At 61.4% G+C, this 12,969-nt stretch overlaps 1 protein-coding gene across 3 annotated transcripts in view; it reads right to left on the bottom strand.

The window, feature by feature from the left end:
- ESRRG (estrogen related receptor gamma) overlaps positions 1-12,969 on the bottom strand; it is a 138,729-nt gene that overhangs the window by 57,701 nt on the left and 68,059 nt on the right. Inside the window, exon 1 of one of the 3 annotated variants that reach the window (XM_078595941.1) lies at positions 1,304-1,614. The exons of the other annotated variants lie outside the window; for them this stretch is intronic. Within the exon in view, the coding sequence (XP_078452067.1) occupies positions 1,304-1,359 (56 nt within the window). The 5' untranslated portion in view covers positions 1,360-1,614. Of the gene's footprint in view, positions 1-1,303; positions 1,615-12,969 lie in introns of those variants that run through there. 3 annotated transcript variants of the gene reach the window in all.

The following is a 12,969-nucleotide window of genomic DNA, read 5'->3' as shown; positions in this document are numbered from 1 at the left end:
GCGAGCTACGATCTTAGTCATTCGCCACCTCCCCATCTCCGATCGCATCGCTGTGGAACGCGAGAGAAGCGCCGTCCGCTTGCCACATCGCGCGCACCCCCCTGCGCCTCCGTGAGACGAGGGCGACGAGACTTCCCAGCGCAGGCGACGACGGTGCGGGTCACGCTCGGTTCCGGAGACGGGGAGCGCGCCACCATTTCGTATGTACGGGACATGGTCACACTCGCCCCCCTCGAACGCATGAACATAAACAAGAACACCGGGAAAAGACAGTGTTTGACAGAGTAGTTCATCTCCTGTTACCGTGTGAAATATGGAGGCAGGGATGGGGCAGAATGCAATAACCAAAAGTGCAACGCGCCGGCGATTGGATGTGTCAGCCCAGCGCTGTAATCTGCCCGTGAAGTATGAGCGCCGAGCCGCTTCAGTGGAAGAGGGCGAAATATTTCACTGCCTGGATAACACCAAGAGTGGCTATTTATTTCCCTCCTTAGTTTGGGACGATGACAATTTAATGCAGGGTTAGCAAGCGGCGAGAGAAGATTATACACGGCACAGCATGTCACCGTATAATCTGCTTTAAATGCGACCGGAGCAGCAAACGGAGGCGTGCGAAACAACTTTCTCTCCCTTTCCTACAAGAAACATTTGGAATTGAATTAAACCACAATGAAAGCAATCGCGGAGGCTTGCAGATAACTTTATCAAACACATTGTGCCGCCCGCCAAACGCCTGTCAGAGGATGCGCAGGACGTGTCGTCGAGCGGTTACCATGAAAGGCGATTATCATTTCAAAACCCGGCGGGCCCTGACACTCCAACGCGTCGTTCGCACACACGCACCGTATCAGAACGCACATTCACAACATGACAGCCACGCAAATGACCAGCACAATGCCGAGCGGCGCCACGGCCACCCTGCCATGTACCCCACGCTTAGTCCTCTCAAAGGGCCCTCTGTGCCCCGCCGGGTGAGCGGACGCGACCGACGAAATCGTACGGGGCTAGAGCAACTTTAATGCGCCATCCATCGAACGGTGGACACGCATCGTCAATAAACATTGGGGGCGAAATAATGCTGCCCACGACAGCCTACGCCAGTAAGTAAAAACAAAAATGCTACACTTTTAAATAATTACCAAACGTACACTCGCATTTCGATACGACATTTTAAAATCGTTAAAAAAAACACACCACTGTCATTTTCACAACAACACACACAGGATTGTCAAATGCGAAAATATCCACCGCGGTGGAATTTAAGTTTAAAATCGCATCGCAAGCACGGTGAAGAGTCACTCACGGCTGGTAGTAGTGGAGCGGCAGGGGCTCGGCGAGGCAAAGTCCAGTCCCGTCCATGAGCACGCTTGAATGCTGCTTCCACAGCCAGGCTCTCGACGTGATAAATCAAAGACCCCCTGACAGTGCTGAGCAATTAACACAACTGTCCTCCAGTGGCATGCTCCAAGCACAGCCAGCTGGGACCAAACGCACACAATCATCATCAAGAGCTTTAAATCAGAATGTGGGTCATTAATATGGAGAGGCTCATTATGTATGCGCGTGGGCCTCGGGAGCCGATTGGTCGGGCCGACCGCGCCGGACAGTCGGTTCGTCCGTCAGTCACCGGCCCAAGTGAGGTGTGGGGGGGGTGGGGGTGGGGGGTGGGGGAGGGGGGGTGGGGGGAGGAGCTGGGGAGGGGGGTGGGAGCCGCAGTGGCGAGCGGAGACGGCGGCGAGCAGCGGCTTCGCGCACCTCCCCTGCCGCGAGCACCTGCGCGGCACGGGGGGGGGGGGGGGTGCGGGGGGTGGGGGTGGCGGGTGCCGGGGGGGAGGGTGCCGGGGGGGGACGCGCGCAGAGCTCGCGGATCAACTCCCCTCGCGCAACTCCCCTCGCGCAACTCCCCCCGCGCAACTCCCCTCGCGCAACTCCCCTCACAGGACTCCCCCCACGCAACTCCCCTCGCGCAACTCCCCCCGCGCAACTCCCCTCGCGCAACTCCCCTCACAGGACTCCCCCCACGCAACTCCCCTCGCGCAACTCCCCTCGCGCAACTCCCCTCACAGGACTCCCCCCACGCAACTCCCCTCGCGCAACTCCCCTCGCGCAACTCCCCCCGCGCAACTCCCCTCGCGCAACTCCCCCCGCGCAACTCCCCTCACAGGACTCCCCCCACGCAACTCCCCTCGCGCAACTCCCCTCGTGCAACTCCCCTCACAGGACTCCCCCCACGCAACTCCCCTCGCGCAACTCCCCTCGCGCAACTCCCCCCGCGCAACTCCCCTCGCGCAACTCCCCCCGCGCAACTCCCCTCGCGCAACTCCCCTCGCGCAACTCCCCTCGCGCAACTCCCCTCGCGCAACTCCCCTCACAGGACAACCCCCACGCAACTCCCCTCGCGCAACTCCCCTCACGCAACTCCCCTCGCGCAACTCCCCCCGCGCAACTCCCCTCGCGCAACTCCCCCCGCGCAACTCCCCTCACAGGACTCCCCCCACGCAACTCCCCTCGCGCAACTCCCCTCGTGCAACTCCCCTCACAGGACTCCCCCCACGCAACTCCCCTCGCGCAACTCCCCCCGCGCAACTCCCCTCGCGCAACTCCCCCCGCGCAACTCCCCTCGCGCAACTCCCCTCGCGCAACTCCCCTCGCGCAACTCCCCTCGCGCAACTCCCCTCACAGGACAACCCCCACGCAACTCCCCTCGCGCAACTCCCCTCACGCAACTCCCCTCGCGCAACTCCCCCCGCGCAACTCCCCTCGCGCAACTCCCCCCGCGCAACTCCCCTCACAGGACTCCCCCCACGCAACTCCCCTCGCGCAACTCCCCCCGCGCAACTCCCCTCGCGCAACTCCCCCCGCGCAACTCCCCTCGCGCAACTCCCCCCGGGCAACTCCCCTCGCGCAACTCCCCTCACGCAACTCCCCTCGCGCAACTCCCCCCGCGCAACTCCCCTCGCGCAACTCCCCCCGCGCAACTCCCCTCACAGGACTCCCCCCACGCAACTCCCCTCGCGCAACTCCCCCCGCGAAACTCCCCTTGCGCAACTCCCCCCGCGCAACTCCCCTCGCGCAACTCCCCCCGCGCAACTCCCCTCGCGCAACTCCCCTCACGCAACTCCCCTCGCGCAACTCCCCCCGTGCAACTACCCTCGCGCAACTCCCCCCGCGCAACTCCCCTCGCGCAACTCCCCCCGCGCAACTCCCCTCGCGCAACTCCCCTCACGCAACTCCCCTCGCGCAACTCCCCCCGCGCAACTCCCCTCGCGCAACTCCCTCCCGCGCAACTCCCCTCGCGCAACTCCCCCCGCGCAACTCCCCTCGCGCAACTCCACCCGCGCAACTCCCCCCGCGCATCTCCCCCCGCGCAACTCCCCCCGCGCAACTCCCCTCGCGCAACTCCCCTCGCGCAACTCCCCTCGCGCAACTCCCCCCGCGCAACTCCCCCCGCGCAACTCCCCCCACGCAACTCCCCCCGCGCAACTCCCCCCGCGCAACTCCCCTCGCGCAACTCCCCTCGCGCAACTCCCCTCGCGCAACTCCCCCCGCGCAACTCCCCCCGCGCAACTCCCCCCACGCAACTCCCCCCGCGCAACTCCCCCCGCGCAACTCCCCTCGCGCAACTCCCCTCGCGCAACTCCCCTCGCGCAACTCCCCCCGCGCAACTCCCCTCGCGCAACTCCCCCTGCGCAACTTCCCCTGCGCAACTCCCCTCGCGCAACTCCCCTCGCGCAACTCCCCTCACGCAACTCCCCCCGCGCAGCTCCCCTCGCGCAACTCCTCTCGCGCAACTCCCCCCACGCAACTCCCCTCACGCAACACCCCTCGCGCAACTCCCCCCGCGCAACTCCCCTCGCGCAACTCCCCTCACGCAACTCCCCTCACGCAACTCCCCTCACGCAACTCCCCTCACGCAACTCCCCCCGCGCAACTCCCCCTGCGCAACTCCCCTCGCGCAACTCCCCTCGCGCAACTCCCCTCACGCAACTCCCCTCACGCAACTCCCCTCACGCAACTCCCCCCGCGCAACTCCCCCCGCGCAACTCCCCTCGCGCAACTCCCCTCACGCAACTCCCCTCACGCAACTCCCCTCACGCAACTCCCCTCACGCAACTCCCCCCGCGCAACTTCCCCTGCGCAACTCCCCTCGCGCAACTCCCCTCGCGCAACTCCCCTCACGCAACTCCCCTCGCGCAACTCCCCCCGCACAGCTCCCCTCGCGCAACTCCCCTCGCGCAACTCCCCTCGCGCAACTCCCCTCACGCAATTCCCCCCGCGCAACTCTCCTCACGCAACTCCCTTCGCGCAACTCCCCTCGCGCAACTCCCCTCACGCAACTCCCCCCGCGCAACTCCCCTCGCGCAACTCCCCCCGCGCAACTCCCCTCGGCAACTCCCCTCGCGCAACTCCCCTCACGCAACTCCTCCAATGCAACTCCCCCAACGCAACTCCCCCAACGCAACTCCCCCCGCGCACCTCCCCTCGCGCAACTCCCCTCGCGCAACTACCCTCACGCAACGCCCCCAACGCAACTCCCCCAGCGCAACTCCCCTCGCGCAACTCCCCTTGCGCAACTCCCCTCATGCAACTCCCCCAACGCAACTCCCCCAACGCAACTCCCCCAGCGCAACTCCCCTCGCGCATCTCCCCTCGCGCAACTCCCCCAACGCAACTCCCCCAACGCAACTCCCCTCACGCAACTCCCCTCACGCAACTCCCCTCACGCAACTCCCCTCACGCAAATCCCCCAACGCAACTCCACTCACGAAACTCCCCTCGCGCAACTCCCCTCGCGCAACTCCCCTCGCGCAACTCCCCTCGCGCAACTCCCCCCGCGCAACTCCCCTCGCACAACTGCCCTCGCGCAACTCCCCTCACGCAACTCCCCCAATGCAACTCCCCCAACGCAACTCCCCCAACGCAACTCCCCCCGCGCAACTCCCCTCGCACAACTCCCCTCGCGCAACTCCCCTCACGCAACGCCCCCAACGCAACTCCTTCCGCGCAACTCCCCTCGCGCAACTCCCCTCGCGCAACTCCCCTCACGCAACTCCCCCAACGCAACTCCCCCAACACAACTCCCCCAGCGCAACTCCCCTCGCGCAACTCCCCTCGTGCAACTCCCCTCACGCAACTCCCCCAACGCAACTCCCCCAACGCAACTCCCCTCACGCAACTCCCCTCACGCAACTCCCCTCACGCAACTCCCCTCACGCAACTCCCCCAACGCAACTCCCCTCAAGAAACTCCCCTCGCGCAACTCCCCTCGCGCAACTCCCCTCGCGCAACTCCCCCAACGTAACTCCCCCAACGCAACTCCCCTCACGCAACTCCCCTCACGCAACTCCCCTCACGCAACTCCCCTCACGCAACTCCCCCAACGCAACTCCCCTCACGAAACTCCCCTCGCGCAACTCCCCTCGCGCAACTCCCCTCGCGCAACTCCCATCGCGCAACTCCCCTCGCGCAACTCCCCCCACGCAACTCCCCCAACGCAACTCCCCCCACGCAACTCCCCCCGCGCAACTCCCCTCACAAAACTCCCTTCGCGCAACTCCCCTCGCGCAACTCCCCTCGAAATTCCCTTCACGCAACTACCCTCGCGCAACTCCCCTCCCGCAAATCCCCCAACGCAACTCCCCCCGCGCAACTCCCCTCGCGCAACTCCCCTCGCGCAACTCCCCCCGCGCAACTCCCCCCGCGCAACTCCCCTCGCGCAACTCCCCTCACGCAACTCCCCTCGCGCAACTCCCCCAACGCAACTCCCCCCGCGCAACTCCCCTCGCGCAACTCCCCTCACACAACTCCCCTCACGCAACTCCACTCACGCAACTCCCCTCGCGCAACTCCCCTCGCGCAACTCCCCTCACGCAACTCCCTCACGCAACTCCCTCACGCAATTCTCCTCACGCAATTCCCCTCGCGCAACTCCCTCACGCAACTTCCCTCACGCAACTCCCCCCACGCAACTCCCCTCACGCAATTCCCCTCGTGCAACTCCCTCACGCAACTCCCCTCACGCAACTCCCCTCACGCAACTCCCCTCACGCAACTCCCCTCGCGCAACTCCCCCAACGCAACTCCCCCCGCGCAACTCCCCTCGCGCAACTCCCCTCACACAACTCCCCTCACGCAACTCCACTCACGCAACTCCCCTCGCGCAACTCCCCTCGCGCAACTCCCCTCACGCAACTCCCTCACGCAACTCCCTCACGCAATTCTCCTCACGCAATTCCCCTCGCGCAACTCCCTCACGCAACTTCCCTCACGCAACTCCCCCCACGCAACTCCCCTCACGCAATTCCCCTCGTGCAACTCCCTCACGCAACTCCCCTCACGCAACTCCCCTCACGCAACTCCCCTCACGCAATTCCCCTCGCGCAACTCCCCTCGCGCAACTCCCCTCACGCAACTCCCATCGCAACTCCCCTTGCGCAACTCCCCTCAGGCAACTCCCCTCACGCAACTCCCTCACGCAACTCCCCTCAAGAAACTCCCCTCGCAACTCCCCTTGCGCAACTCCCCTCACGCAACTCCCCTCACGCAACTCCCTCACGCAACTCCCTTCGCGCAACTCCCCTCACGCAACTCCCTCACGCAACTCCCCTCGCGCAACTCCCCTCACGCAACTCCCCTCACAACTCCCCTTGCGCAATTCCCCTCACGCAACTCCCCTCTCGAAACTCCCCTCGCGCAACTCCCCTCGCGCAACTCCCCTCGCGCAACTCCCCCAACGTAACTCCCCCAACGCAACTCCCCTCACGCAACTCCCCTCACGCAACTCCCCTCACGCAACTCCCCTCACGCAACTCCCCCAACGCAACTCCCCTCACGAAACTCCCCTCGCGCAACTCCCCTCGCGCAACTTCCCTCGCGCAACTCCCCTCTTACAACTCCCCCAACGCAACTCACCCCGCGCAACTCCCCTCGCGCAACTCCCCTCGCGCAACTCCCCCCACGCAACTCCCCCAACGCAACTCCCCCCACGCAACTCCCCCCGCGCAACTCCCCTCACAAAACTCCCTTCGCGCAACTCCCCTCGCGCAACTCCCCTCGAAATTCCCTTCACGCAACTACCCTCGCGCAACTCCCCTCCCGCAACTCCCCCAACGCAACTCCCCCCGCGCAACTCCCCTCGCGCAACTCCCCTCGCGCAACTCCCTCAACGCAACTCCCCCCGCGCAACTCCCCTCGCGCAACTCCCCTCACGCAACTCCCCTCGCGCAACTCCCCCAACGCAACTCCCCCCGCGCAACTCCCCTCGCGCAACTCCCCTCACACAACTCCCCTCACGCAACTCCACTCACGCAACTCCCCTCGTGCAACTCCCCTCGCGCAACTCCCTTCACGCAACTCCCTCACGCAACTCCCTCACGCAATTCTCCTCACGCAATTCCCCTCGCGCAACTCCCTCACGCAACTTCCCTCACGCAACTCCCCCCACGCAACTCCCCTCACGCAATTCCCCTCGCGCAACTCCCTCACGCAACTCCCCTCACGCAACTCCCCTCACGCAACTCCCCTCGCGCAATTCCCCTCGCGCAACTCCCCTCACGCAACTCCCATCGCAACTCCCCTTGCGCAACTCCCCTCAGGAACTCCCCTCACGCAACTCCCTCACGCAACTCCCCTCAAGAAACTCCCCTCGCAACTCCCCTTGCGCAACTCCCCTCACGCAACTCCCCTCACGCAACTCCCTCACGCAACTCCCTTCGCGCAACTCCCCTCACGCAACTCCCTCACGCAACTCCCCTCGCGCAACTCCCCTCACGCAACTCCCCTCACAACTCCCCTTGCGCAATTCCCCTCAGGCAACTCCCCTCACGCAACTCCCTCACGCAACTCCCCTCACGCAACTCCCCTCACGCAACTCCCCTCGCAACTCCCCTTGCGCAACTCCCCTCACGCAACTCCCCTCACGCAACTCCCTCACGCAACTCCCCTCGCGCAACTCCCCTCACGCAACTCCCCTCACGAAACTCCCTCACGCAACTCCCCTCGCGCAACTCCCCTCGTGCAACTTCCCCCGCGCAACTCCCCTCGCAACTCCCCTCGCGCAACTTCCCTCAGGCTCGCGCCGGGCACGTGGCAGGGCCGTGCCCAGGCGTGCACCACCGGAGCGCCGGCGCAGTCAGCGCACCGAAGAGCGCCGAGGGAAGCCCCCCCGCCCCTCCCCCCCGCCCCCCTCCCCACCGACAAAACTGAGAGCACCGCACGCGACCGTCACCGCCGCGAACCAAACGCGACACGCAACTTTCCGAGCAAGGGAAGATCCGTGGGGCTCAGATCTAAGCCTCCGCAGAAACTACCTCGCACTACCCCAACACCGAAGCACCGCCGGCACACTTCGTCCGCTGTGTCTGCTGTGAACACCTCAAGCGCCGTCAACACTCCGCGTGACCAACAACTACCCCAAGCGCCATCAACACTCCCTCGTGACCAACACCTACCTCAAGCGCCATCAACACTCCCATGAGACCAACACCTACCTCAAGCACCATCAACACTCCACGTGACCAACACCTACCTCAAGCGCCATCAACACTCCACGTGACCAACACCTACCTCAAGCGCCATCAACACTCCACGTGACCAACACCTACCTCAAGCGCCATCAACACTCCCACATGACCAACACCTACCTCAAGCGCCATCAACACTCCCACGTGACCAACACCTACCTCAAGCACCATAAACACTCCCACGTGACCAACACCTACCTCAAGCGCCATCAACACTCCCACATGACCAACACCTACCTCAAGCACCATCAACACTCCCACGTGACCAACACCTACCTCAAGCGCCCTCAACACTCCCACGTGACCAACACCTACCTCAAGCGCCCTCAACACTCCCACGTGACCAACACCTACCTCAAGCGCCATCAACACTCCCATGTGACCAACACCTACATCAAGCACCATCAACACTCCACGTGACCAACACCTACCTCAAGCGCCCTCAACACTCCCACGTGACCAACACCTACCTCAAGCGCCATCAACACTCCCATGTGACCAACACCTACCTCAAGCGCCATCAACACTCCCATGTGACCAACACCTACCTCAAGCGCCATCAACACTCCACGTGACCAACACCTACCTCAAGCGCCATCAACACTCCCACGTGACCAACACCTACCTCAAGCGCCATCAACACTCCCATGTGACCAACACCTACCTCAAGCGCCATCAACACTCCACGTGACCAACACCTACCTCAAGCGCCATCAACACTCCCACGTGACCAACACCTACCTCAAGCACCATCAACACTCCCTCATGACCAACACCTACCTCAAGCACCATCAACACTCCCACGTGACCAACACCTACCCCAAGCGCCATCAACACTCCCTCATGACCAACACCTACCTCAAGCACCATCAACACTCCCACGTGACCAACACCTACCTCAAGCGCCATCAACACTCCCATGTGACCAACACCTACCTCAAGCGCCATCAACACTCCCACGTGACCAACACCTACCTCAAGCGCCATCAACACTCCCATGTGACCAACACCTACCTCAAGCGCCATCAACACTCCCATGTGACCAACACCTACCTCAAGCGCCATCAACACTCCCATGTGACCAACACCTACCTCAAGCGCCATCAACACTCCCACGTGACCAACACCTACCTCAAGCGCCATCAACACTCCCACGTGACCAACACCTACCTCAAGCGCCATCAACACTCCCACGAGACCAACACCTACCTCAAGCGCCATCAACACTCCACGTGACCAACACCTACCTCAAGCACCATCAACACTCCACGTGACCAACACCTACCTCAAGCGCCATCAACACTCCACGTGACCAACACCTACCTCAAGCGCCATCAACACTCCACGTGACCAACACCTACCTCAAGCGCCATCAACACTCCACGTGACCAACACCTACATCAAGCACCATCAACACTCCACGTGACCAACACCTACCTCAAGCGCCATCAACACTCCACGTGACCAACACCTACCTCAAGCGCCATCAACACTCCACGTGACCAACACCTACCTCAAGCGCCATCAACACTCCACGTGACCAACACCTACCTCAAGCGCCATCAACACTCCACGTGACCAACACCTACATCAAGCACCATCAACACTCCACGTGACCAACACCTACCTCAAGCACCATCAACACTCCACGTGACCAACACCTACCTCAAGCGCCATCAACACTCCACGTGACCAACACCTACCTCAAGCGCCATCAACACTCCACGTGACCAACACCTACCTCAAGCGCCATCAACACTCCACGTGACCAACACCTACATCAAGCACCATCAACACTCCACGTGACCAACACCTACCTCAAGCGCCATCAACACTCCCACGAGACCAACACCTACCTCAAGCGCCATCAACACTCCACGTGACCAACACCTACCTCAAGCGCCATCAACACTCCCACGTGACCAACACCTACCTCAAGCGCCATCAACACTCCACGTGACCAACACCTACCTCAAGCGCCATCAACACTCCCACGTGACCAACACCTACCTCAAGCGCCATCAACACTCCACGTGACCAACACCTACCTCAAGCGCCATCAACACTCCCACGTGACCAACACCTACCTCAAGCGCCATCAACACTCCCTCATGACCAACACCTACCTCAAGCACCATCAACACTCCCACGTGACCAACACCTACCTCAAGCGCCATCAACACTCCCTCATGACCAACACCTACCTCAAGCACCATAAACACTCCCACGTGACCAACACCTACCTCAAGCGCCATCAACACTCCCACGTGACCAACACCTACCTCAAGCGCCATCAACACTCCCACGTGACCAACACCTACCTCAAGCGCCATCAACACTCCCACGAGACCAACACCTACCTCAAGCGCCATCAACACTCCCACGTGACCAACACCTACCTCAAGCGCCATCAACACTCCCACGTGACCAACACCTACCTCAAGCGCCATCAACACTCCCACGAGACCAACACCTACCTCAAGCGCCATCAACACTCCCACGAGACCAACACCTACCTCAAGCGCCATCAACACTCCACGTGACCAACACCTACCTCAAGCGCCATCAACACTCCCTCATGACCAACACCTACCTCAAGCACCATCAACACTCCACGTGACCAACACCTACCTCAAGCGCCATCAACACTCCACGTGACCAACACCTACCTCAAGCGCCATCAACACTCCCATGTGACCAACACCTACCTCAAGCGCCATCAACACTCCACGTGACCAACACCTACCTCAAGCGCCATCAACACTCCACGTGACCAACACCTACCTCAAGCGCCATCAACACTCCCACGTGACCAACACCTACCTCAAGCGCCATCAACACTCCCACGAGACCAACACCTACCTCAAGCGCCATCAACACTCCCACGTGACCAACACCTACCTCAAGCGCCATCAACACTCCACGTGACCAACACCTACCTCAAGCGCCATCAACACTCCACGTGACCAACACCTACCTCAAGCGCCATCAACACTCCCACGAGACCAACACCTACCTCAAGCGCCATCAACACTCCCACGTGACCAACACCTACCTCAAGCGCCATCAACACTCCCACGAGACCAACACCTACCTCAAGCGCCATCAACACTCCCACGTGACCAACACCTACCTCAAGCGCCATCAACACTCCCACGTGACCAACACCTACCTCAAGCGCCATCAACACTCCACGTGACCAACACCTACCTCAAGCGCCATCAACACTCCCACGTGACCAACACCTACCTCAAGCGCCATCAACACTCCCACGTGACCAACACCTACCTCAAGCGCCATCAACACTCCCACGTGACCAACACCTACCTCAAGCGCCATCAACACTCCACGTGACCAACACCTACCTCAAGCGCCATCAACACTCCCTCATGACCAACACCTACCTCAAGCGCCATCCACACTCCACGTGACCAACACCTACCTCAAGCGCCATCAACACTCCCTCATGACCAACACCTACCTCAAGCGCCATCAACACTCCACGTGACCAACACCTACCTCAAGCGCCATCAACACTCCCACGTGACCAACACCTACCTCAAGCGCCATCAACACTCCCACGTGACCAACACCTTCCTCAAGCGCCATCAACACTCCCACGTGACCAACACCTACCTCAAGCGCCATCAACACTCCCACGAGACCAACACCTACCTCAAGCGCCATCAACACTCCCACGTGACCAACACCTACCTCAAGCGCCATCAACACTCCACGTGACCAACACTACCTCAAGCGCCATCAACACTCGCACGTGACCAACACCTACCTCAAGCGCCATCAACACTCCCACGTGACCAACACCTACCTCAAGCGCCATCAACACTCCCACGTGACCAACACCTACCTCAAGCGCCATCAACACTCCCACGTGACCAACACCTACCTCAAGCGCCATCAACACTCCACGTGATCAACACCTACCTCAAGCGCCATCAACACTCCACGTGACCAACACCTACCTCAAGCGCCATCAACACTCCCACGTGATCAACACCTACCTCAAGCGCCATCATCACAGGTGTACTTCTACCGATACCTGTTTACCAACCAAAGCATACCGAGTCACGACGACATCTGCGGACCACCACCCATCAACAGCAGTGTGTCACCACCGCGTGTGTGCCGGCAACAGCAATTAACCCACCGACACACCGCTACTACCACAAGCCTCTTGCATGTTTTTTTTGTATTGGCACGAACACAACATCTACCTGATAGCATGTCACCGTAAAAAAATTAAGCACACACAAATATATCTCGCCCTTTACCTGTTTCTGTTGCAGTTCTTTTTTAAATAAAAAATCCAAAGAACAATGCGCACATGTGTTGTCTGCATCACAATCACATTAAAAGCCGTGAACGTGGCAAGTTACATTTTATCAAGTGAAATCTTGCGGTGCTATGTAAGAGAAAAACCCCAAAT

This window comes from Lampetra planeri, chromosome 7 (assembly GCF_965212315.1).
Source record: "Lampetra planeri chromosome 7, kcLamPlan1.2.h2, whole genome shotgun sequence".
Lineage (NCBI taxonomy): Eukaryota > Metazoa > Chordata > Hyperoartia > Petromyzontiformes > Petromyzontidae > Lampetra > Lampetra planeri.
This window is presented reverse-complemented; position numbering and strand designations above follow the sequence as displayed.